The sequence below is a fragment of the Neovison vison genome, chromosome 13, assembly GCF_020171115.1.
Source record: "Neovison vison isolate M4711 chromosome 13, ASM_NN_V1, whole genome shotgun sequence".
Classification (NCBI taxonomy): Eukaryota; Metazoa; Chordata; class Mammalia; order Carnivora; family Mustelidae; genus Neogale; species Neogale vison.
The window spans coordinates 91,589,242-91,616,190 of record NC_058103.1 but is presented as its reverse complement, the minus strand read 5'-3'; the positions used below and the strand labels follow the sequence as shown (position 1 = coordinate 91,616,190).

Genomic DNA, 26,949 nt, shown 5'->3' with positions numbered 1-26,949 from the left:
GTATTGATTTAGGTATTCAGACGACTTCACTGGTATTAAACAAATTGAGTGTTTGTGAACTTGGAGGACACGTTCTATTTCTCCCAACAAAAGTTGCCTCAAGCTTAATGTTAAGTTGTTTCCATCACTTAAATTTAAAGAAAGGGAAGAAATGCTGAAATGATATCTTACACAATTATTTTCTTCTTAAATAGAGGGCAATCCAAAGTGAATGTTTCATACTCTCCTCCTTCTCCACAAACATGGACTCCATACTTCTTAGAAAGCTGAAAGTAAGAGCATAACAACAACAAAAAAGGAAACTCAAAATTAGGCAGCAAAAACACTCATTTAACTAATATTATTTTTTCCTAAAAAAAAAAAAAAAATCCATGCAAGAAACTTTAATTCCAAAAAAGGATCACAAGCTACAGGAAAATAACTTTGTATTTCAACTTAAAATGTGTTTAAAGCCATCTGAAAAATGTTATCATAAAAGCACAGGAGTTTTAGTAATCCCCAAATCCCTATATAAAGATGTAAAGGTCAACATTTTACATATAACGAGAAAACTTAGAGATTACCATAAATTTTAGGAATGACATTAGCTTTAGATTCAAAGAAGACTAAGGAGAAAAGGTACCTAGTCATATAGTAGTAAATGAGACTATATGCAGCGGAACTGTGATTCCCCTTTGCCTTTTGACCTATATGTGAATGGGGGGAAATAGGGTGTGTTTAGAGCATTTCTTGGAGACACATAGAAAGCAATGGAAGGCCTTTCCTTTGGCCTGTGAACAAAAGGGGGTCACACACATGGTCATTATGCTTGAGGTTATAATTAGCGAAGTTCCAAAGGTACTAAGAACTAATGCAAGTTCCAAGGCTGTGGACAAGTCTTAGGAAGGTCTAACACCAAGAAAGGTTGGGATAGCTTATCATGTTATCTAATTAAACCTGAAATTAAAAAAACAGGCATGCAAAGAAACAACAAACATCCTGTGATTTGCACTAAATAGAAGTTATATTACTTAAATAATCCCAAGACTGAGAGTAAAATCATTTCCCATTTGGTCCATGTATGGCTGGACTCAGGGAACACTCTCACTGACTGTGTCAGAGAATCTTCCTGTTCCTGTGTTGAGGCTTTATTACTATGTTCCATCTTCTTCACTCTGAATTTCATAGCTTTCCCTGCTTATAGCCTCTCCCTAGTCCAAAGTCCTCATTGCCCAAAGGAAGAGTGACTCCACTGATGCTGCCTGCTACTGCCAGTGCTGGCAGTATGGCACAAGTCTTCAGTTTTATTTGAATAGTTACACATTTATTTCTCTGGTTATTTTTGTAGCCATGCTGTAATTCTGAAGTCATTATATTTAAACTCTTGACTATATGCCCATAGGGACTTAAAACATGGATCTGTGTGAATTCTACTGCTCTTTTCAAGGATCAGCAGTAATGTGAATGACACTTTAAAGCCAAACAGTAAGGAAAGTGAGGGAAAGAAAGCTGGGTGGCATTTTCTATATGAGTTCACAAGAGCAAAGCAGAAATTTTCACCTTGAGTCATGAAGTAGAGAAGCAGTGAGACAGAATTATGGCAGTTGGTCCTTGTAGGAGCAGATAACAAGAACAGGTTACTTTACTATATTAAATCAAATTAAATTAATGTCTGCTCTGCAATCAAAATGTAGAAATAATAACAGGATATGGGTTTCAGGGATGTTTCCTCATTCTGTAGCTAGGATCTGTCCTCTTTTTTGCTGATATCCCGTTTACTGGTTTTCCCATTCCAGGAACTTTCCATCAAATGAACCTTCTGATCTCACCTTTATGGTCAGTCTTCTTATGAGGGAGTATACCTTATCAATTATTAGCTTCCTTTCATCAGAAAATTCTTTACTTAAGCTTTGCATAATTTCTATAATCTACCACCAAAGAATAACTGGATTTTTAAATTAAAGTTGGCATGGCTGTTATCCTAGTGAAGTAGTTAGTGAAGTAGTTCTATTAGTCTCTAGTAAAAATAATGTAAGCTGCTATTTAAACGAACATACTCTCATTATAAAAAGACTGCCAGAAGGAGGAGTCAAGATGGTGGAGGAGTAGCAGGCTGAGATGACATCAGGTAGCAGAAGTTCAGCTAGATAGTTATCAAAACATTCCGAACATCTACAAATCCAACAGGATATTGAAGAGAAGAAAAGCAGCAATTCTAGCCACAGAAAATTGGCCACTTTTGGAAAAAGAGGACCTGCGGAGAAGTGAATCCAAAGGGAAGGGAAGATAGACTGCGGGGGGAGGGGCCGGTTCCCAGCAAGCAGTGGAGCAACAGGGCACAAAATCAGAACTTTTAGAAGTCTACACCACTGAGGGACATTGCTCAAGAGGCTAAGCGAGGGTGGAGCCCTCATGGGGACATCGTGGTCTCGGGTCCTGCAGAGTCACAGAAGGATCGGGGGTATCTGAGTATAGCAGAGTTCACAGGTATTAGAGTGGGGAAGCCAGTTACAGAGACAGAGCAGAGGAGTGAGCTGCAGTAACAGTTAAACTGTTATCTGTGGCACAGTTGGGCCACTGCTCTTTGAGCAGGGACCCTACAAGTGGCAGACCCAGGGAGACCTCCCCCTCAAGAGTGGCAGGGATCTGCTGGGTTTGGAGATTCCAAACAGGGCTGTGTGCCAGAGATAGAAGCACTCAGTCACAGGCCACAGGCTGAGTTATCTTGGAACGTGCCTGGAGACCAGTGAGAAGGGAATGATTGAGTGCTTTTCTCCGAGGGTGCACTGAGGAGTGGAGCTCCGAGTTCTCAGTAACTCTGAACGGGACACTGGGAGGCCACCATTCATATTCACATCCTTCAGAGCTCTACGGAAACCGTTCAGGGAACAAAAGCTTCCAAGAGCGAACCAGAGTTGATTACTTAGCCCGAACCCTGGCAAGGGCAGCACAATTATGCCTCAGGCAAAGACCCTTGAGATCACTACAACAGGCCCCTCCCCCAGAAGATCAGCAAGAAGTCCAGCCAAGACCAAGCTCACTGATCAAGGAGAACTGCAGAATTCCAGAGGAGAAAGCAAGCATGGAATTCACGGTTTTCTCTCATGATTCCTTAGTCCTGCAAAGTTAATTCAATTTTTTTAATTTTATTTTTTTCTTATTCTAATCTTTTAACTTTTACTCTTTCCTCTTTTAATGTTTTTTTTTAACTAGTTTATCTTAACAATACCTTAAAAAAAAACCTTTTTGAACCTTTATTATTATAGTCATATTTTATCCTTGATTGTATCTAACTTAATATTTTGTATATACATAGGGGTTTTTCTCCTAAAAATTTTGGCATACAACTTCTTCTAATAGATCAAAATATACCCTAAATTTAGCACAGGGTTTGTTCTAGTCTCCAGCCTCAGCGAATTATCTCCACTTTCTTTTTCTTTCTTTTCCCAACTAACTTATTTTGTCAACTCCTTTTTTAGAATTCTTTTTTAAAATTTTCATCCTTATAGTCATATTCCATTACTTCATTGGGATGATCCTTATTTTTTTTATAGATATAAGTTTTTCTTTCTTTAAAATTTTGGGAGGTAGTTTCTTCTAAGAGACCAAAATATACCCAAAATCAAGTGGGTGGCTCTGTTCTCTTCATCAATCTAAAATATATATTAATATATATTTTTTTCTTTCTTTCTTTCTTCTTTTTTTTTTTAACTTTTTACCCCCTTTCTTCTCCCACGATTTGAGGTCTCTTCTGATTTGGTTACTGCACTTTTTTCTGGGGCCTTTGCCACCTCTTTAGTATTTTATTCTGTCATTCATATATTCTTATCTGGATAAAATAACAAGGAGGAAAAACTCACCACAAAAAAAGGAACAAGAGGCAGTACTGAAGACTAGGGACCTAATCAATAGGGACGTTGGTAATATGTCAGATCTAGAGTTCAGAATGATGATTCTTAGGGTACTAGCTGGGCTCGAAAAAGGCATGGGAGATATTAGAGAAACCCTATCTGGCGAAATAGAAGCCCTTTCTGGAGAAATAAAAGAACTAATATCTAACCAAGCTGAAATAAAAAAAGCTATTAATGGGGTACAATAAAAAATGAGGCTCTTGGGGTGCTTGGGTGGCTCAGTTGTTAAGCATCTACCTTCAGCCCAGGTCATGATACCAGTGTCCCGGGATCGAGCCCCACATCAGGCTCCCTGCTTGGCAGGGAGCCTGCTTCTCCCTTTCCCTCTGCATATATACCCTTTCTGTCTCTCTCTCCGATAAATAAATAAAATCATAAAAAAAATTTTTTTTAAAAAAAGCAGAGGCTCTTACTGCTAGGACAAATGAGGCAGAAGAGAGAATGAGTGATATAGAAGACCAAATGATGGAGAATAAAGAAGCTGAGCAAAAGAGAGACAACAACTACTGGAGCACGAGGGGAGAATTTGAGAGATAAGTGATACCATAAGATGAAATAATATTAGAATAATTGGGATTCCAGAAGAAGAAGAAAGAGAGAGGGGAGCAGAAGGTATACTGGGGAGAATTACTGTAGAGATTTCCCTAAGATGGCAAAGGGAACAAGCATCAAAATCCAGGAGGCACAGAGAACCCCCCTCAAAATCAGTAAGAATAGGGCCACACCCCGTCACCTAATAGTAAAATTTGCAAGTCTTAGTGACAGAGAGAAAATCATGAAAGCAGCCCGGGACAAGAAGTCTGTAACATACACTGGTGAAAATATTAGATTGGCAGCAGACTTATCCACAGAGACCTGGCAGGCCAGAAAGAACTAGCATGATATATTCAGAGCACTAAATGAGAAAAACATGCAGCCAAGAATACTATATCCAGCTAGGTTATCACTGAAAATAGAAGGAGAGATAAAAAGCTTCCAGGACAAACAAAAAGTAAAAGAGTTTGTAAACACCACACCAGCTCTACAGGTAATATTGAAAGGGGTCTTTTAAGCAAAGAGAGAGCCTAAAAGAAGTAGACCAGAAAGGATCAGAGACAATATACTGTAACAGTCACCTTACAGGCAATACAATGGCATTAAATTCATATCTCTCACTGGTTACCTTGAATATAAATGGGCTAAATGCCCCAATCAAAAGACAAAGGGTATCAGAATAGATAAAAATATAAAACCCATCAATATGCTGTCTACAAGAAACTCATTTTAGACCCAAAGACACCTCCAGATTTAAAATGAGGGGGTGGAAAACAATTTATCATGCTAACGGACATCAAGAGAAAGCTGGGATGGCAATCCTTAGAACAGATCAATTAGATTTTAAGCCAAAGACTATAATAAGAGATGAGGAAGAACACTATCATACTCAAAGGGTCTGTCCAACAAGAAGATCTAACAGTTTTAAATATCTATGCTCCTAACATGGGAGAAGCCAGCTATATAATCCAATTAATAACAAAATCAAAGAAACACATCAACAATAATACAATAATAGTAGGGGACTTTAACACTCCTCTCACTGAAATGGACAGATCATCCAAGCAAAAGATCAACAAGGAAATAAAGGCCTTAAATGACACACTGCACCAGATGGATATCACAGATACATTCAGAACATTCCATCCCAAAGCAACAGAATTCACATTCTTCTCTAGTGCACATGGAACATTCTCCAGAATAGATCACATCCTGGGGCACAAATCAGGTCACAACTGGTACCAAAAGACTGGGAACATTCCCTGCATATTCTGAGACCACAATGCTTGCTCTGAAGCTAGAACTCAATCACAAGAGGAAATTTGGAAAGAACCCAAATACATGAAGGCTAAAGAGCATCCTACTAAAGAATGAACCAGGAAATTAAAGAAGACTTGGAAAAATTCATGGAAACAAATGATAATGAAAACACAACTGTTCAAAATCTGTGGGACAGAGCAAAGGAGTCCTGAGAGGAAAATATATAGCGATACAAGCCTTTCTCAAGAAACAAGAAAGGTCTCAAACACACAACGTAACCCTACACCTAAAGGAGCTGGAGAAAGAACAACAAAGAAAGCCTAAACCCAGCAGGAGAAATCATAAAGATCAGAGCAGAAATCAATGAAATAGAAACCAAAACCAAACAAAAACAAAACAAAAAACAAAAAACCCAACCCACAAAGAACAAAAAACAATAGAACAAATCAATGAAACTAGGAGTTAGTTCTTTGAAAGAATTAATAAGATTGATAACCCCCTGGCCAGACTTATAGAAAGGAAAGAGGAAGAACCCAAATTAATAAAATCATGAATGAAAGGGGAGAGATCACAACTAACACCAAGAAATACAAACTATTTTGTATTATAAGAACATATTATGAGCAACTATATGCCAGCATTTTGACAATCTCGAAGAAATGGATGCATTCCCAGAGACATATAAAATACCACAACTGAACCAGAATGAAACAGAAAACCTGAACAGACCCCTATCCAGTAAGGAGATTTAAGCAGTCATCAAAAAGCTCCCAACAAACAAGAGCTCAGGGCCAGATGGCTTCCCAGGGGAATTCTACCAAACATTTAAAGAAGAATTGATTCTGATTCTCCTAAAACTATTCAAAAAAATAGAAATGGAAGGAAAACTTCCAAACTCATTTTATGAGGCCAGCATTACTTTGATCCCAAAACCAGATAAAGACCCCATCAAAAAAGAGAATTACAGACCAATATCCTTGATGAACACAGATGTGAAAATTCTCACCAAGATACTAGCCAATAGGATCCAACAGTATATTTAAAGGATTACTCACCACGACCAAATGGGATTTATTCCAGGACTGCAAGGTTGGTTCAGCATCCGCAAATCAATCAACGTGATACAATACATTAATAAAAGAACGAACAAGAACCATATGATACTCTGAATAGATGCTGAAAAAGCATTTGACAAAGTACAGCATCCTTTCTTGATCAAAACTCTTCAAAGTGTAGGGATAGAGGGCACATACCTCAATATCATCAAAGCCATCTATGAAAAACCCACCACAAATAACATTCTCAATGGAGAAAAACTCAGAGCTCTTCTGCTAAGGTCAGGAACATGGCAAGGATGTCCATTATCACCATTGCTATTCAACATAGTACTAGAAGTCCTAGCCTCAGCAATCAGACAACAAAAAGAAATTAAAGGCATCCAAATTGACAAAGAAGAAGTCAAACTATCACTCTTTGCAGATGATATGATACCTTATGTGGAAAACCTAAAAGACTCCACTCCAAATCTGCTAGAACTTGTACAAGGAATTCAGTAAAGTGTCAGGATATAAAATCAATGTGCAGAAATTGGTTGCATTTCTATACACCAAGAACAAGAGAGAAGAAAGAGAAATTAAGGAGTCAATCCCATTTACAATTGCACCCAAAACCATAAGATACCTAGGAATCTGTATTCAGAAAACTATAAAGTACTCATGAAAGAAATTGAGGAAGAAACAAAGAAATGGAAAAATGTTCCATGCTCATGGATTGGAAGAACAAATATTGTGAAAATGTCTATGCTACCTAAAGCAATCTACACATTTAATGAAATCCCTACCAAATACCATCAATTTTTTTCAAAGAAATGGAACAAATAATCCTAAAATTTATAGGGAATCAGAAAAGACCTCGAATAGCCACTGGAATGTTGAAAAAGAAAGCCAAATTGGTGGCATCACAATTCCAGACTTCAAGTTCTATTACAAAGCTGTATCATCAAGACAGTATGATACTGGCATAAAAACAGACACATAGATCAGTGGAACAGAACAGAGTACCCAGAAATAGACCCTCAACTCTATGGTCAACTAATCTTTGACAAAGCAGGAAAGAATGTCCAATGGAATAAAGACAGCCTCTTCAACAAATGGTGTAGGTAAAATTGGACAGCCACATGCAGAAAAATGAAACTGGACCGTTTCCTTACACCACACACGAAAATGGACTCAAAATGGATGAAGGAACTCAACGTGAGAAAGGAATCCATCAAAATCCTTGAGGAGAACACAAGCAACAATCTCTTCGATCTCAGCCACAGCAACTTCTTCCTAGGAACATCGTCAAGGGAAGCAAGGGCAAAAATGAACTATCGGGACTTCATCAAGATCAAAGGCTTTTGCACAGCAAAGGAAACACAGTTAACAAAACCAAAAGACAACTGACAGAATGGGAGAAGATATTTGCAAACAACATATCAGATAAAGGGCTAGTATCCAAAATCTGTAAAGAACTTATCAAACTCAACACCCAAAGAACAAATAATCCGATCAAGAAATGGGCAGAGGACAGGAACAGACATTTCTGCAAAGAGGACATCCGGATGGCCAACAGACACATGGAAAAGTGCTCCACATCACTCGGCATCAGGAAAATACAAATCAAAACCAAAGTGAGATACCACATCATGCCAGTTAGAGTGGCTAAAATTAACAAGTCAGGAAACGGCAGATGCTATGGAGGATGCAAAGAAAGGAGAACACTCCTACATTGTTGGTGGGAATGCAGGCTGGTGCAGCCACTCTGGAAAACAGCATGAAGATTCCTCGAAAAGTTGAAAATAGAGCTACCCTATGATCCAGCAATCACTCTACTGGGTATTTACCCTAAAGATACAAATGTAGTGATCCGAAGGGGCACGTGCACCCAAATGTTTATAGCAGCAATGTCCATAATAGCCAAACTATGGAAAGAACCTAAATGTCCATCAACAGATGAATGGATAAAGAAGATGTGGCATATACATACAATGGAATACTATGTAGTCATCAAAAATCTTGCCATTTGCAACAATGTGGATTGGACTAGAGGGTATTATGCTGAGCGAAATAAGTCTGTCGGAGAAAAACAATTATCATATGATTTCCCTGATATGAGGAAGTTGAGAGGCAAAGTGGGGGGTTTGGAGGGTAGGGAAGGAAAAAATGAAATAAGACAGGATCAGGAAGGAGATAAACCATGAAACTCTTAATCTCATAAAAGAAACTGAGGGTTGCTGGGGGGAGGAGGGGTAGGGAAAGGGTGGTTGGGTTATGGACATTGGGTAATGTATGTGCTATGGTGAGTGTTGGGAAGTGTGTAAGTCTGATGATTCACAGACCTGTACCCCTGGGGCTAATAATACATTATATGTTAATTTAAAAATTAAAAAAAAAGACTGTCAGTACTCGGAAATCTAAAATTTGTATGTATCCAGTGATATTTTCAGTTCACACAAAATATTTCCATAATATTAATTCATATCACTTCTTCAACCAGTATTTATTGAACAATGATTATTAGGCAGTTTGTGTGGGATGAGGAAGATCTGAAAGTAAACAAGACAACACCCCTGGTCTTTTAAAGCTTATCAAATATATACACCTTGTATTTCAACACCAAACAATAATGAAACAGTGATGTTGCTTCTATAAATGACACACACAATCTCTCCTCCCTTTCATTTACTGATTCATTAGCATGAATACAGATTCTAGGTCAAGAAATCTGAATAAAGAGCTCAGTGGTTTCTATAGCTGATGAACCAAGAAGTAGTCTGTGAATCCTTAGGATGTCTTTTGCAGCCACTCTAAACTCTACTAGCTTCAAGTTCTAACAGACCTAAGTCCTCAGAGAAAAATCCTTCTTTATTGGCTTACTTTTGGCCAGCTTCAAGACCCTTTGATGTTCTGCAAAAAGCTTCTGAAGAAGCAAAACCCATGCTAGTCAACCACTTTCTGTAATGAATCTTCTGCGAAGACCTACTATTCTCTTAGAAATTGACATCCTTGCAGCACAAAAGCACGATGTATGCCCGTTATAGAAAGGGTCAGATTAGGAAGTGGGAGAATCTAGACATGCACATTCCAGAAACATGTTTTGGGTACAAAATATTCCATTTAGTTTCATAAAGCCTGTTAAGTGTGTGTTCCTAATACTTACACTGTTCACAGAAAGTTGCAACTTTATTTCTAATCTGTCTCAGGTCTGTGTTTTGCTTCAACTCAAAATTGCCATTATTAGATGCTAACAATCATTCCCAATACAGTTTTACAATTCCCTTTGATAAATTTCTCCATCAGTCTTATTGTCATTGAAAATGCTAAATAGGTAACAGTTTTTCTAAAGTTTAGTTTCTCACTGAATTGTCATGATTCTTTTCATAATTTAAGTACATAAAACAGCAAACTATATTGAAAAGTAAAAAACAAATATTTTTCACATTGTCTATTTCTTCACTGAGATCTAATATTCATTAATGATTAAAATATATTGAACAGTTTCAGTTAGTATGTAAAAAGCAGAAGTAGATAGTTATTCTCACCATAACAGCAAAAATATGCTAAACAAGTTACAAAATCATGCTTTTTTGTTTTACATACGGAGAGCTGAGAATGCAAAGAAGTCTGGATGGACTAAATTCCAGATCAAGGTGAACCTTTTCTAGGTGAGTAAACATCAACAGCCACCTTCTCAATGGGCAAACAGCATACTTCCACAGACGAGGGATTTCTATCAGTGCGTGTAGAAAGGAGCTGAATACAGGACCATCTGTGGACATTTGTGATGGCTTATTAGAGTCCTGAGGAGACCTGGGGAGTCTGTATAGCCTACCAGTTCTTTCCCATAGCTTGCCAATTCTTTCCTAAAGGCCTTAACCAGGTGCACTGACATGTGAGCTTTCATTGTGCCAAAGGCTGGAGACAGGGAGGAAGACTAAGATTTTTTTCCAAGGCTTGGAAGGTCAGGAGGAAGGTAAGGAGAGGCTTAGAGCAATAAGCCTGTGAAAAGGCACAAAGCACCTGTGGCAGGACAGTAAAGCAGGGGGAGAGGGAGGGAGGAAAGAAAGGAGAGAGGGAAGGGGGGGAGAGGAAGAAGAGGGGATGGGAGGAAGAAGAGTGAGAGACAGAGACAGAGATATCTAGACTCACCGAAGCATAGATCGCAAGCCCTGATAAATGAAAGCATTTGAAACAAGTGGTAAACAAAATGCAACTCAGGTCAGACCCAGCTCAACTGGGAATTAACAGAATAAACACCCTAGACTATCTGTCAGACAGAGGAAGGGATGTGGCTTTTGGGGGGTAAATATTAATTACTTTAGTCTCTCCTGTTCTTTTTTTATTGAGTATCTACCACAAAATACATTTTAAAAAAAGACGTCAAAAAGTGAAAACTGTGACTTATAATCAAAAGAAAAACAAAAATAGAAACAGATCTAACATTAATCAAATACTGAACTCCGTAGGCAAAGACTATAATGTAACTACTGTAAATATTAAAATATTATAAATATATAATTCATATTTTATATTTGTATTATAAATACATATATATTTCAATTTATATATTCATACATCATTTTACCTCCATATCTATATATTTCTATATTTAATATATAATTTATATATATTTTATGCTATTTATATATTATATATTTATATTATGAATAATATATAAATTATATATAATTATATATAAAAATATTAAAGGGTTTAGTGAAAAAGATAGATGAAATTCATGAACAGAGAGTAGTTTCAGCAAAATGGAAACCAGGGATAGATAGATCTAGGTTCATACCCTGACTCTGACACTTATTACACAAGGGACCTGGAATGAATTACTTAACTTCTATGGATTTCCATTTTCCTAGGTAATACCTACCGTTTTGGGCATGTTGTGACTGTTCAAACAGATAAATGATACATGCAAAGCCTTTAACTCAGTCCCTACTGCACAGGAAAACACTCAACACGTGGCATTTTTTCTCTATTAGATTTGCCCTTCCCTTGGGCTTTCTGTTCTTTTATCTATGTACTCCCTTCTTTGAGGATTATGATCACTACTGTATGTCTTACTTCTGTGCATATGGTTCTCAAAGCAAAAACCCTAGCCACCAACCTCTCTTCTATCTATTAGTCCCCACTCAAAATTCTTACTGAGTGTTTTACTTCTGAGCCTTGTCTTAAATTTAAAATGAATAAAACAAAGTTCTTGATTTTCTTCTCATAACTATTTCTCCCTCCTCATTTCTCTATTTCTGTAATGGTTCAATCAACCTGAATGCTTGAAATACTGAAGGACTTAACTCCTTCCTTTCCTTCTGTCAATCCTTCTGCCACAGAGCCTATATTTTTAAAAAAATTCATTAATTCATTTACTGAATCAACAAATCTTTACCCAGTACTTACTAAGTGCCCCTAGTATATAGAATATATATACTATATAAATATAGAATATATATTCTATATACTAGGGGCATGGCAGTAAATAAGATGGATAAAGTGAACAAATGTCTTCTAACATATTTCATGATCACTTCACACTTGTTATCTCTTGTCTTCCTGCTTAGTTTTCATAGCTCCCAATCTATCCTACATATTATCATCACTAACTTTCCTTAATAATAAATGACCATGGCACTCATCTGCTTAAAACTTTTTGGTGACTATTACCTGTTCAATAAAATCAAACTCTGTAGACTGACTGACATTTCAGCCATTTGACCCCATCCTTTGCATGGATATAAAGAGATAAAGCCAATACAATAGATAAAAATTCAGAAAGATCTTTTGATACTAAATCTTATAAAACGAAATAAAAAGTGACAAATCCCAACATTTAGTTTCCTTCTCTTCAACTTAAAAGGAATTGCACTTGTTACTACTATCTGTGTGACTATCCTGTGCTGCCTTATGACGTATTTCTACATTGTGTCACTATATACCTCCTGAACTTGAAATTCTTCATGTGTGACTTTTCCTTACGAAACCACTTTCTAAATCCCTTAGACACTCTCCAAGTTTCTTTCTAGCGGTATGTAGCTCACAGTATTTAGTGACCAATGGGGTGCCCTCCTTATGGTCCAGATACCCATGCATGCTTCCAGAAAAGGGCCTGATAGACATAAACTGATAGCTCTAATCTGAACCAGAAATAAAGCCACTCCTAATCAGAATTTACCAAGCAAAAGGGCAGGGAAAGTTACTGACTTCTTTTTCTCTACCCTTAGAAATTGCATTTTTATCCTCTGGTGTTGGAAATCTGAAAGAGTAAATAAAATTCACATGTGATAGTCAATTTTTTCCTTATCTCATTAGCCACTGGATCAGTGATGTCACATTCCCCTCAACCCCCACTTTTAGCGATTTGGAGAATGTTATATAGAAAAGGTGGACCAGCTGACCACTGGGTAAGATGAACACACATACTATTTTGTCTGACACCCACAATTTGGTCCCAACCTTTGTATGAATACAAAGATATAAAGCTAATACAACAGATAAAATAAAAGTTCTAAAGGATCTTAAACAGTTGAAAAGAAATATGTTGCTGTTTTCTAACCAGTTGGATTATTAATAAAAGACGATCATTTTTTTACTAATTATACAATGTAATTTTCATTGCATAAAAGCATGTTCATTGCTTCACATATATCTAAATTGTGCTGTGTTCTCTTTTAGATAAAGCTTACAGGGAAAGTTAACACTGGTTTGCCATCTAACTTATGTTAAGATGAGCATTTTAAAAAGCATTTTGAACAGATGTGGCTGACTTGGGTCATTTCATGGATTATAAGAATGCCTTGGAGTCTGAACATTTAAAAATTCTGAATTTCTAGTAAATGAAAAGGAAATTACTTATATGATTCTATTTTTTCTGACATACTTTTTTATATAGATGAATATTCATACTCATAATAATTCCATTTGAATGCTACTGATTATTGAGTTGAAAATGTTAAGGGCATCTGGATTCCGCTTAATTTTTATCCCTTTAAAAGACTATAATAAACCCAATTGTGAGAATTTCTTATTAAATCTAGATTTTTTCTTCTTTTAAACCTGCCTCATATATGTTAATCATTTAAAAATTAGAATTAAAAAAAAAGTCAAATCAAACCACACTTCATCCCTCTCACCACCTATAGAAAACCCTGAGGTTTATAATAACTGCTAAAATTTCATTTTATAAATGATATGCTTAACATACAAAACAATTTCATGCTGCATATAATCATTCATAGCACTTATTCAAGAAGTATTTATCAAGTATCTACTATAGGTTTGGTATTGTTTCAGGTGCTGGGGATAATGATGAGAGCAGACATAAAAAATTCTGCACAGAGCCACTTATTGTCTGAAGATAGAGACAGAAAGTTAAACAAGAAATAACAATAATGGGTAGTGATCGCTTTGGTGGATGCATGAGATGCTGCGGGATTGTAAAGTACAGTAGCTAACCAGAAGGAACCAAAAGGCTTCTCAAAGTAAAACCTAAGCTGCTATCTGAAGAATCAGTTAACCAGAAAAGGCTAAAAGGGAGAGGGAGAGGCCGAGGGAAAGAGAGAAGACAAGAGAGAAGGAAAGACTGGTCCAGAGGGAATGACATATGTTAAGTCCCAGAGCACATGATAGGTACTAGAAACTAAAGTATGGAACAGCTGGATTACAACTAGATAAATAACAGTGAGATGAGAAAGACTAGAAAGAGAACAGATCTTATGGGGCTTCATAAGTTATGCTAAGTCATTATCCTAAGATCAGTGAGAACCCATGATAAGTTTTAAGAAGAAAGCTGAACTGCTCACATTTATCTTTTAGAAACACTCCGGTTGCACAGTGGGGAAGGACTGGAGGGGAGTAAGTCAAGAAGCACAAAGAACTGAGAAGTTGCTGGAGTAATCTAGGCAGGAGGTGAAGATTTCCTGAACTGGGGAAACAGCAGTGAGGACAGAGAGGAGAGGGCAGATATTTTGAGAGATATTGTTAGGAGGCTGAATAAGTGATTAACTGAATGGAGGAATGAGGAAAGTTCAAAAAGAATTAAGGAAAATTGCCAGCTTTCTGCATTGAGAAACTGGATGGATGATGGCTGTGTTTCTTGGTAACTCAGTATGAATAGTAGTTCACTGGGAGAGTCCAATGACCTTACCCTTTTCAAATTTTATGTGGCATGATACTATGATATATATACTATGCATGTTTCTAAGCTACTGTTTAAGCTATTCTGACACCTTCCTGCTGCTCCTAAATTATAAATATCCCTCATGAATATCTGTAATATATTCTTAATCAATTTATTGCCGTGGGTATAGCCTATGCACTCCGTGGCTTCCACCATCACCTTTATGCTATTCTGCTGCTGGTAAAACCAACAGTATCACTACTAACTAAAGACCATTTATTTCATGCCTTAAAATTAAGAAAATGATATAATTCTTTTAATCCTCAAAATGACTTTTAAGAATACAAAAGAGAATAGGTTCTGAAATCAGATAGATTTAAGCACATATTCAACATTTGCTACTTCCCAGCTGTGTGACTGTGGAAAAAGTAACTCACCCTCTGAATGATCCCTCATCTGTAAAATGTAAATATCAACAGTCACAACCTCATAAGTTAGTTGATCAAATAAAGTAAGTCATAAAAAGCACTTAGCACACAGTATGCTGCTTAGTAAGCACTTACTAAATACACTAAATACACTACATACTTACCAAATACACTAAAAAGCACTTACTAAATACATAAAAGTAGACAAAGCACATATTTGTTGAAGACCTATTTGAGAGTACAAACTTTAACAAACATTGTAAAATAACAAAAAATAAGAATACTTTTAAGAACATTTAAGGAACAGTTCTAAACCTTTATAATTTGATGCAACTCATATATTAAAATTCGTCTACTTTTTTGAACAATGAGAAAATAAATCGTCCTGGGGGGAAAACTGACAAAGGATAAAATAATTTTAGACTCCATTTGTTCACTTATCAGATAATTTTGGAAACTGCAGAAGTTTAAGAAGGAATAACTATCATTATTCCATAGTTAATTTAGAGTAATAAATGTACAATCCTTAAAGTATTTTTTGACCCAGGAATAATATTCCTAGGAATTCATATGAAGCAAGTAATAATCAGAAATGTATAGGAAGATTTATGAGGAAAGATCATAATTATAACATTGTTTATACAAATTTTAAAATATGTAACATTGTTTATAATAATTTAGAAATAACAAATATTTCTAATAAGAGGCAATTCATTGAATCTGTCAAAATACATTCATATGTAGGATGCAAATATGATGGAATCCATATAGCCATTAATTAATGCATTTTCTTAGTATATTCAGTTAGGTGGGAAAATAAATACAACATAATGCTAGGAGAACAAAGGACACAAACTGTAGGTACAGTCAAACCTAATTATGTAAATAAAATATGTACAACTATTTAACTATGTGAACTTGTGTGAAAAACTCTTAGGAAATAAACCATTACAGAGTACACCAACATGTTAGCCATGTGCATTACAGGACAGAAAAACTATGCTTTTTATACTTCTCTATAACTTTATTATATCTCAAATTTTCAGCAATATGTAGGTACCTTATGTTGTTTTTTTCTAATTACAATTTATTTGTATACTTCATCCCCCTTTTTTCCCTTATCACAGGCCAACACTTAAAAGTATTTAATGTGTAACTTTTGTCTATGTCTTTGCAAATATATTATTATTTTGTGTGCCTGTATTTTTAATTCCTTTCAATGTTACTTTTATGCATTCAACACTTTGCTGCTATGTGCACAATGAATGTATTTTTCTAACTGCAGACTTGTATCTCATAACACGTACTCACCACATTTTAACCATCTGCTCTTCCAGAAATGGACATTCATGTTGCCTCCAATAACCCCAACACCATCAAAAGTAACCCTGCAATGACTATTTTCACTATTGTCCCCTTATGGAATTTAAGCATCTCCTCACATCTGTATTTTGTCTTGCGATATTCTTTTCTACATAGTGGTTCTCCATAGATTTTACCACTTTTCTGTTAGGATTGTTACCTACATGTTGATATGTCAGTTAACAATCTCCAGTTATAGTGTCTACCCAGTTTTGTTTTGTTTTGTATTTTGTAAGGTGGAGGAATTGCAGAATTATTCTTCAGTAATAGCAAATATTATTCATAGTATTAAACATTGCTAACACTTATTGAGCACTTAGAATGTGCCAGATGGTAAGCTAAGCACCTATTGTTATTCCTTTCATTGTATTATGTGGGAAACTAACTAGACCAACATTTGAGGTAAGCAGTAGCATTGGGGTCCACACCTGGTCTCCTGGGTACAGAGTTAACTTGCTGATTGCTGTCCTATGCTGCCTCTTACTTCATGTGATCTGAATAAACTATGAAAAGGACACTTGCCCAAAGGTATCTTTTCTCCACCACCTCTGCTACCAATCTGTCTGTCATTCTCACAAATAATATTAATTTCTTCAAGGGAAATCACTGTAATACACATAAATTCCCTAGCTAAAAAATATTAACTCTTGGATATAATAATAGATTAAAGGATTAATGTATTAGCTAAAATAACATTACATTTTGCAAGTGATGTCCACCCACATTACACAAGGGGCACCTAACAGGTGGTTCAGGATACCTGAGGCAGGTGAACAAAATGGGTTCTTCTACTTTACCCCTTCTTCTCCCACTCCTACAAGTTCGAAGGTTCTCTCCTTTTGAATTTCTGGACTATTCAGGAGAGTTGTATCAACAAGTCAAAAAATGAATATGTAGTTGATTTTTTATCTCATTTAATGAGGTTAGTGACATTTTTCATAAAGATAAGGACTTGGGGCACCTGGGTGGCTCAGTGGGTTAAAGCCTCTGCCTTCGGCTCAGGTCATGATCCCAGGGTGCTGGGATCGAGCCCCGCATCGCATCGGGGCTCTCTGCTCAGCAGGGAGCCTGCTTCCACCTCTCTCTCTGTGTGCCTCTCTGCCTCCTTGTGATTTCTGTTTGTCAAATAAATACATAAATCTTAAAAAAAAAAAAAAGATAAGGACTTATATAGTCCTTAAACCCTGATATATCTTAGGCAATGATGGAGAAGACAGAGCCCTAGAAAATAAGTTTAAAAAATAAAAAACAGCCATTCCCTCTAAATGCTGAAAGAAGATGAGAGTTTGACAAATGACTCATTTGCTTTTATATTAGAATCATTGCACTCTGAATATATCAGGCAATTGATTGAGTCTCCTTTATGAGCATATGTAAAAATGAAAGGAAAAAGAGAAAGCAAAAAACCTGGGTTAAAATCTGGGTTGTGTCAGAAAACTGTTATACATGTAGTGAGAAACAAATTGGCAACAAATTGGTGTAAAAATTGATTAGGCACTCACTTGATAGAAAGCTCACGTACACACAGATTAGACTATGCAGAACAGAAGCCAAAGAAAAAAAGACACTCTAAATTGTTTTGCATGATTTTCTATAACTATTAGGAAATATAATTCCTGTTCAAAATATGCAATTGGCCATTAATATTCAATCTTTCCCTTTTGAGCAATTTTTACCATTCTGAGAAGCTACTTGTCAAAATCAGCAAAAATAACCACAGCTAAATCCTATAGTAAAATCTCTTCAAACATTGCTTCTGTTCTTTCCTCTCTCTCCTTTACTCCTGCAACCCCAGTTACAGGTATGACAAACTTCTCTCCCTTACATCTCATAGTTTTCTCTTTACTTTCCATCCTGTTTTCTTTTTCTTTTTTTTTTTTTAAAGATTTTATTTATTTATTTGACAGGCAGAGATTACAAGTAGACAGAGAGGCAGAGAGAGGAAGGGAAGCAGGCTCCCCGCTGAGCAGAGAACCTGACGTGGGGCTCGATCCCAGGACCCTGGGATCATGACCCGAGCCGAAGACAGAGGCTTTAACCCATTGAGCCACCCAGGTGCCCCATCCATCCTGTTTTCTTTGTGCTTCAGCCTGGATGGTTTATATCACCCTAGTTTCTGGGTCTTGAATTATCTATACAACTCTATCAAATCTACTGGTAAACTCATGTACTGTGTTCTTAATTTCAGGTTTTGCATTTTAAGTCCTAGAATTCTATTTGATTGACTTATAGAGATTCCAAATTGCCCCTAAAATAGTTCATCTTCCCACTCAATGCCACAGTCATCTTAAAATTTGATCATAGGGATCCTCTGAAACCATTTCTAGTGTATGTGTTTTCTCTTGTTTTCAGTTATCTCATTGGATCTCCTCATATGCTGGCCATATCTGATTGTCTGCCGAATTCTGTGTAAAATGTTTTAGAGATAATCTGAGGCTCTGAATCATGTTATCTTTTTAAAGAGAGGAGCATAAGATCAATTCAGTCTAGAGTTGATATGATTCAAAGCTGGATATAAGTATTTGCAAGGGCTGGACTATTTCTGGTTTGCCTCTAAGCCCTAGGGAATAACCCATTCAGGAGTTGACTGAATACCTGGAGGGTTAACCAGGTTTTATTTCCTTAGCGCTATGAATCTGCTGAAAGCCCTACTCAGTTTCTCAGCTGGAGTTCTCTCCTTAACTTCTTGGTATCCCTGTATCATTTTTTGAATTAGAAAAGTCTTAAGGGTTTTTAGAGGCTCTGTTCTCACTGGAATTCTGGCCCCTCAAATTTTCTCATTTTTTAAAATTTCCTAATGCCTTCCAAAATTATTTTTGTTTTAATTCCATGCAACTATTCTAATTGTTTTAACTGGGAGAATTGGTCTGATTTAAGTTATTCCACCATAACTGAAAATGGATGTCTTCAATGTCTATTGCAATTAAAAACATACAGACATTCTGACCCAGTATTTCCATTATAGGATTTTATCCTACAGATAAACTCACACATGTCCTAAAATATATGTACAGTAATGTTCACTCTAGCATTATTTGAAATAGCAAAAGACATGAAAGAAAGCAGTAAGGAATAAAGCCCATCAATAAAGAAGAGGCTCAATATATTATCCATATATGAAGTCACAAAAACAAACCATCTGAATCCTTTGTGTTAATATGGAAGATGGAGAATGATGTACAATACGTTCTAATTTTGGTAAAAATGAATAAACACATGCATATATATTTACATATGCAAAGAAAGTTTTTGAAGAGATACCTCACAACAGAGAAGAGTGGTTATTCTGGAAAAGAAAATGGGGGGGCAGGTAGTCAGTGGAAGATTTTTGATTATTTGATAGTGTTTAAATTTATTTTTTACACATTACATGCTTTAATGTTATAATAAACCACTAGAAAAAACCAGATAGCATGAGAAGTGCTACAGACTGGGAGTCAAAGAAGAAAATGTCAGCTCAAAGGAGGTTTATTTATTTATAAAGGTTTTGTTTATTTATTTGGCAGAGAGGGAGAGAGAGCACAAGCAGGAGAAGCAGCAGGCACAAGGAGAGGGAGAAGGAGGCTCGGGAGCACGATGCAGGGCTTGAAGAGGACCCTGGGGTCATGACCTGTGTCAAAGGCAGATGCTTAACCAACTGAGCCATCCAGGCACCTCAAATGAGGCTTATTTAAGCTAGAGTTTAAAGCTTAGACTTTCAGACAGATTAGATTTAGTTGAGTGAAGGAGAGAAAAGTCTGCAGAGATGGAGAGTAGAACATGGAGGTACAAGGAAGTACTCAGTTTAGGGAAACTATTAGTAGTTCTAAACTCATGAAGGATAGGATGGATGTAGGAGACTGCCTATCTTACAAGACTCTTTTTCCTCAAGGGTAGATGGTGTTAAGGAGTTTAAATTTTATTTAAGGGAATGGGGAATAATGCAAAATTTTATTTTGAGGGAATGGGGAACAACAACATGATCAGATTTGCCCCTCACATGTATGATGATGACAGGCCTTTGGATTGACAAGGGGTAAAGTAGGGAGGAGATAGACTTGAGCTAGAAGATTGTAATAACCTAGGGGAAACCTTAATGCAGTGACAATGAGGATTAAATGGGACAGATTATAAGATGTTAAGAAGGTAGAATTAAAAGGAGCTGGGGCCTTATTTGTGAATAATGGAATATATGAAATAATTTATTGCAATTCACTTTTTATTGGTCTTGAACAACTGAGTAGACAATGGAACTCTTCACTGTCAAAACACATAAAAATGGCATAGATATGTCAGCAAAGAAATGTTCAGTTCTTCACAGCTGAGGTTGAAATGATTGAGTACATCTAAGAGGAAGATGTCTGGAGGATAAAAAGGTGGTGGAGGAACACACTTAATTGTCATACAAATAAAACTGGTAACTGAAGTCATGAGTATTTAATATCACAACAGGGGTAAGGCTATGGATGGAACGACAACTTTTAAGGGGTGGAATATATACAGTAAGCCCTGAAAGGAAGTTAAGAAAATACTCAGAAAGCTTTCAGAAGTAAGTAGCGGAAGCCAATGGATGACAACGGTTTCGAGAAGGCTTACATTCTTTCAGAGAAATCTAGAAATAAAGTGCCTAAAATGTGTTACTGGTATTGAAGAACTAGGAGATGATATATTTGATCACCGTGTTAGAATTATCTAGTGCTTGTTTAAAGATTAGATTCCTGGTCATTCTTAGGGTGGGAAAAGAGTGTATATTTTAACAACGTCCCAAATAAATTTCACCCTCCCATCTGAGAACAACTATGGCAGACTTTAAGCTCCTTTAGAACAAGGATCTTGTTTAATTCATCATGTAGCCCTAGTGCTTGCCACAGCATTTGCCATGTAACAGGTCCTCAATAAATATGAAGTAACTTAAGGATGAGAGCAGAGAATGGATAGATGGACAGATGAACACACGAATGAAAGAACTAAAGATGTCTTTACCAAAATCTTGGTAGGATTATTAGAGCTTCCATTCTGGTGGGGTGGGTGAAGGGGTGACAGATAGTATACATGCAAGCAGATAGACAATTTGTAGAGATAACTTGTAGAGATTTGTGTTAGCTGGGATAGTCATGGAAAGCTTTCCTGAGAAGGTATCGTTTGAGTTGTCACTTAAATTATGAGAAAGCATTAACCATGTGATGCTCTGAAGGCAAAAAACATTTGAGGCAGAACAAAGTCCTAAGGAGAAAAAGGGTGAGTAAAGTGTATTTCAGTCATAAGGAGGCATCTGTGGCTCTGGCTCAGTGAGTGAGATAGAAGTTGGTGGCAAATAAGGATGCTGATCATAAACAGTTTCATCAGTTGTGATCTCATAGGAATTTGGATGTTATTCTAATTGCAATGAGAAACTATTTAAACTTTAAACAAAGCAGCAATGTGATCTGATTTACACTTAAAAAAAATTACTCTGGCATCTGTATGAATAATGGATCATAGCAGGGCAATGGTGGAAGTAAGCCGACCAGTGAGGGGTTGATGAAGTATTCCAGACAACAGATGATTATCTTGTGGTGGTAGCAAGAGAGACAGAGAGAAGTGCCTGGATTTACAATATATTCTGGAGAGAGAGAGAGAAGACAAGACAAAACTAATGGGTTGGCCAGAGTAAGTAACAGAAAGAGAAGTCTAAAGAATTTGGATTTTAGACAATAAGCAATGGGGACTCAAAGTCTTGAAGTGAGTGAGTGACACAACAACAGTAGAATATATGAAAACAGATATCTTCAAGTAGTAGGCCAAATGAAGTCTTTGGGAAATAAAATGGAAGGTAGAGGCGAATTTGGAGTTGTTGGTAATACTCTAGGCCTGAACTGACAATTACTGAACTAAGATGATGACAAAAGTAATGGCAAAAAGTGACGGATATAAAGGGCCACAATGAAGTTCATGGAGATTTAATTTGCCATGCCTTTATGCACAAAGACTTAGAAAATTTGGGCTAGAAATATTTGGGAGTCATCAGAATATAGATAGCTTTTAAAGCCATGTGAGTGACTGAGATCATCCAGAAAAAGGTGATAGAGTGAAAACAGAGCTTGGGCTAGGAACTGGCTATAGAGACTAAGAGTGACCAGAACAAAAAGAGAAAAACTAGGAGAATGTGGCATCACAGATGCTGATGGAAGCATCGGAAGGAGGAGTGTTTATAATGAACAAATAAGGGCTAAGAAGGGTTGGTTGGGTTTGGTAAAATGGAGATCATGCATGATCTTTGTCAGAGCTGTATCCATTTAGAGCTGGAAGGAGAAGCCAGGCCCCAAGTACACGAGGCATCTGAGACATGAAGAAGCACTGACAGTCAACATGGATAATACTCTGAAACTTTTGGTTTTGAAGCAAAGAAGAGAAGTAGCTAGAGGAATAACTAGAGTAGAGGGAAGGAATTTTCAGAATGGGAGAGATGGTGCATGTTTCAATATGATGTGAAAGAGAGTAAAGAGAGAGGAGGAAGCTATTGGAGAGGGTGGGTGATTGCTGCTAATGGGATCCAGAGAACAGGAAGGGGGTGAGCCATATGTGGGAGGAAGTGCTCTTCTCCCAGTTACAAGAGCAACAGTGTGCCTGGGTGCCAGTAAGGTAGCAGGGGTGGTGCTCAGAGGCAGAGGAATTTCCAGGGTGATGGCTCCCATATTCTTTGTGAAGAAACAAACCATCCACTCAAAAGTGAGGGGAATGGTGAAGGGGACTGAATTTAGAGGAGAGTAGAGAAGGAATGCAATAGCCATTATAGAGAATGGGTAGATAATTTTTTCAGAGAAATATGAGATTGCCTGGCCATACTGAAGATTGAATAAAATGATTTCTGCAATTTTTGTGTTTAACTATTCTATGATAATATCCAGATTAACTCATAATCAACATCATGGCAATCCCAGGCCTAATACGCCTATTCTAAAAAGAACCTCTACATACTGGATACCTGAACTCATAACTTTAAATTTATGGAGTAGCTTACAAAAAGCTCTTTTGCTAAAGCCCCAGTCTCTCATTTCTGAAGTTCTCTTTTTTTTACCCCAATAAATTTAATTTCATTATTTACCTACATTTTTTTTCAGAAGCAAAATTTAATCTGATGATAGGGAATAGATATGAACATAGATGTAATGTTGGCCATAGCACAAATTGCTGTGAGGAAAGTCCTGTCAGAGTAGCATAAAAAGCAACCATGTCTGTTAGATTGACTTAAACAAGTGACACTAAATTATCTAGAAATCAAATATAACTTGTCACAATTATATGCTCATTTCATTTTTATTTTTACTATTTGTCTCGGATATATTAGATACTTACTGATATTTAGTGAAAAAGAGATGAACATTTCAGAAATTTCTAAGCATTTGGTACATATTGATAAACCATAAAATAATCAAGTACAAAGAGCTGAAAGAAAATCCAAAGACTATAGGGTTAGTAAAGAAGGTACTTTATGAAGTAAAGAAGGTATCTGCCAGCACATCACAGTAATTGTATTAATAGACGTCTAGAGACAATGTTGATAAATTTTTTAAAAAGATTTTATTTATTTGACAGAGATCACAAATAGGCAGAGAGGCAGGCAGAGAAAGAGGAGGAAGCAGGCTCCCTGCTGAGCAGAGAACCCGATGCGGGGCTTGATCCCAGGACCCTGGGATCATGACTTGAACTGAAGGCAGAGGCTTTAACCCACTGAGCCACCCAGGCACCCTGACAATGTTGATAAATTAAGAGGGGGGAAGGGAACATGATAACTTACTAAAGGAGTTCAGTTCTTTTTCATAGAAGCAGGATAATTTTCATCATAATTGTGAAATAAAATACTCTCATCATTATACTCCTTTAGTTGTCACTGGCATGTGAAAGCATTTGCCCCTAACGCTCATAAAATAATAACAGCTAATAGAAAAAAATAAAAATAACTAAATCTTTCTTTAAAGCTTAGAACACATTAAGGATTTGACAATGACATGGGTCAAATGATTGTTACTGGAAACCTTAAAATAATTTTTTTGCTATTCTGCAAGTTAATTTCCTAATTGGTAAAAGAGAACAGGTTAGATTAGATCATCTCTGAAGGAAGTTTCTACTCACATTTCTAATTGAAAAGCATCTAATCACAGAGACTATCAGCTACTTTAGGAGTATAGTACTTCCTATATAGCATACAATGTCCATGTTAATTAAAGAAACCTGACAGGACAGTTTCATTTTAGGTATAGCTTACTTCTTTATACAGAGCAAGAAACTGATAATGATTCTCATAATTAATTTCAGATATTTTCATATCCATTAGAAGTTGAATTTTTTTCACAAAACTATATCATGAATGTTATCAGAATTTTTCCAAAATAAAATTAATTTTATAATTATCATATCATGGCCTTATTTTTTTTCTTCCTTTAGATGCCTATATTTTGAGAAATAGTATAAATTCTTACCTCTAAGAGATAAGGTTCCATTTGATCCAGGGTTTTTCCAAGATGTTTATCTGGATCTAAACCTGCCAAGAAAGATTAAATATTTTTTAAGATAATTATTAGATTGTAAGACACATTTCCCTCTTCCCTTTGCCTCTCCTTGCTTAGGAAACCAGTATATGCATATTTCAAATTGCTTTGATCCTATAGTAAAATGTATTTGGCTAGTATTTATTTTTCTATTCCCCTGGAATAGGGGATTTTCTTGCTCCTGAAAAATAAGTTCCATGCTAAATCATTTCATTGCATTGTGTCAACTTCCAGATGCATTGTTTTAATTCATTTTTGAGCAACTGTAATTTGAATGGAAAAACAGGTATCATTTCAAAGATAGGACATTTATGTCCTTGGTATTTTAATTATTATGACTATTTTATTCATGGACAATAGTGAGAATTTTCTTATGTATTCCTGTTTTATCTAAACTTTAAAATTCTAACTTAGAGAATAAGAGTAGAAAATAGAAGAGCGGTAGACCCTTATGCCTGTATAATTAATTCACTTCATAAAAGGACACATATATGGGCACAAATAATTGTATTATCAAATTAAATGATGTTTCATTTCAATGACCATTTGCATGATAACGTTTTCTAAGCAAAGATAGAAACAACTCTGAAAAATCATTATTGTGCCAACAGCATGTGTATAATCTTAGATAAAGATGTTCAACTATATAGTAGAGTTGATGTAGGTGATAAGGTATAGGCAGACAAGTATGGGCAATAAACTCTTCCCACATACCAAAACTAACTTGCCAGGAAGAAAAAGTCACATACTACAAATCTGCTATGAAATTAAAGAATTCATTTTAGATATTACATCCATAATATATTTAGATATTTATATATGTAATGCGTGTATTGACTTAGCCTCATTTAAATGAGTTGTTTTTATCTTTTACTGGTTTAAATTATTTAGCTATTAATTACACAAACTGATCAATAATTTTCTGCTTCTAGTTGGATGCTTTTTTTGGTAACATGTTATTTCTTATATCACATATGAGAAGAAGGGAAGTCAGGCCAAGATCGAAAACTCTTCTGCCACTGAGTATTTTTAGGTGAAACTCAAAGCAAACAACTCAGACCAATAGCACTGGACAGACTTTTTGTCTCACCTCCCTTCACAGCAATCTTATTCTCATGATGTATTCACTAAAATTAAAATTTCAAGAGATGGGTGAACATTTAGATGAACCAATCACTGACTCTGTCTAGTTCCTCTACTTTCATCACAATTTAGAAATTCCATATTTAGAATGAGTAAGTAAATGAAATACTTTGAAAGAAACACCCATGTAATCACCACCCAGATTTAATAAGCATGAACATTGTGCCATATTTTCTCTACAACATTTTTTTAAAGAAATAAAAACTACTAACACAATAGAACGTCACAGTATAACTATCTACTCTTAATCTACATCCCCTACACTTCTACATGGTAAGTACTCTTTTGAAGCTGGTGAGTTACTAATTATGCTTTTATAATTTTACTACAAATGTATGTATCTAAACACTATTTAATACTGTTTACATATATTAAATTTTTATGTGAATGATATAATCTTTAACTTGATTTTTTTCAATTCATATTGTTAATGAGATTAACTTACATTGATTGCTGTGGCTCTGGTCCATTCATTTTTATTACTGTATTCTATTCCTTTATATGGATATACCAAAATTTAATTCTAGATTTTCCAGTAGATAGGTATTTAGACACTGGGCTGTTTCTAATTTCTGTTTTGCCACAAGTACTTTGTATGCTGCAGTAAATATGGTTTTCTGTGAAATTACCATGATACAAGAAAATATATACATATAATTG

General features: G+C 36.0%; 1 protein-coding gene across 1 annotated transcript in view; it reads right to left on the bottom strand.

Moving 5' to 3' along the window:
* The window catches only part of DPH6 (diphthamine biosynthesis 6), a 175,955-nt gene that overhangs the window by 9,089 nt on the left and 139,917 nt on the right, over positions 1 to 26,949 (bottom strand). Inside the window, exons 6-7 of the mRNA XM_044230901.1 lie at positions 25,078 to 25,139; positions 172 to 266 (exon numbers count right to left, since the gene is read on the bottom strand). Of these exons, the coding sequence (XP_044086836.1) occupies positions 172 to 266; positions 25,078 to 25,139 (157 nt within the window). The remainder of the gene's footprint in view (positions 1 to 171; positions 267 to 25,077; positions 25,140 to 26,949) is intronic.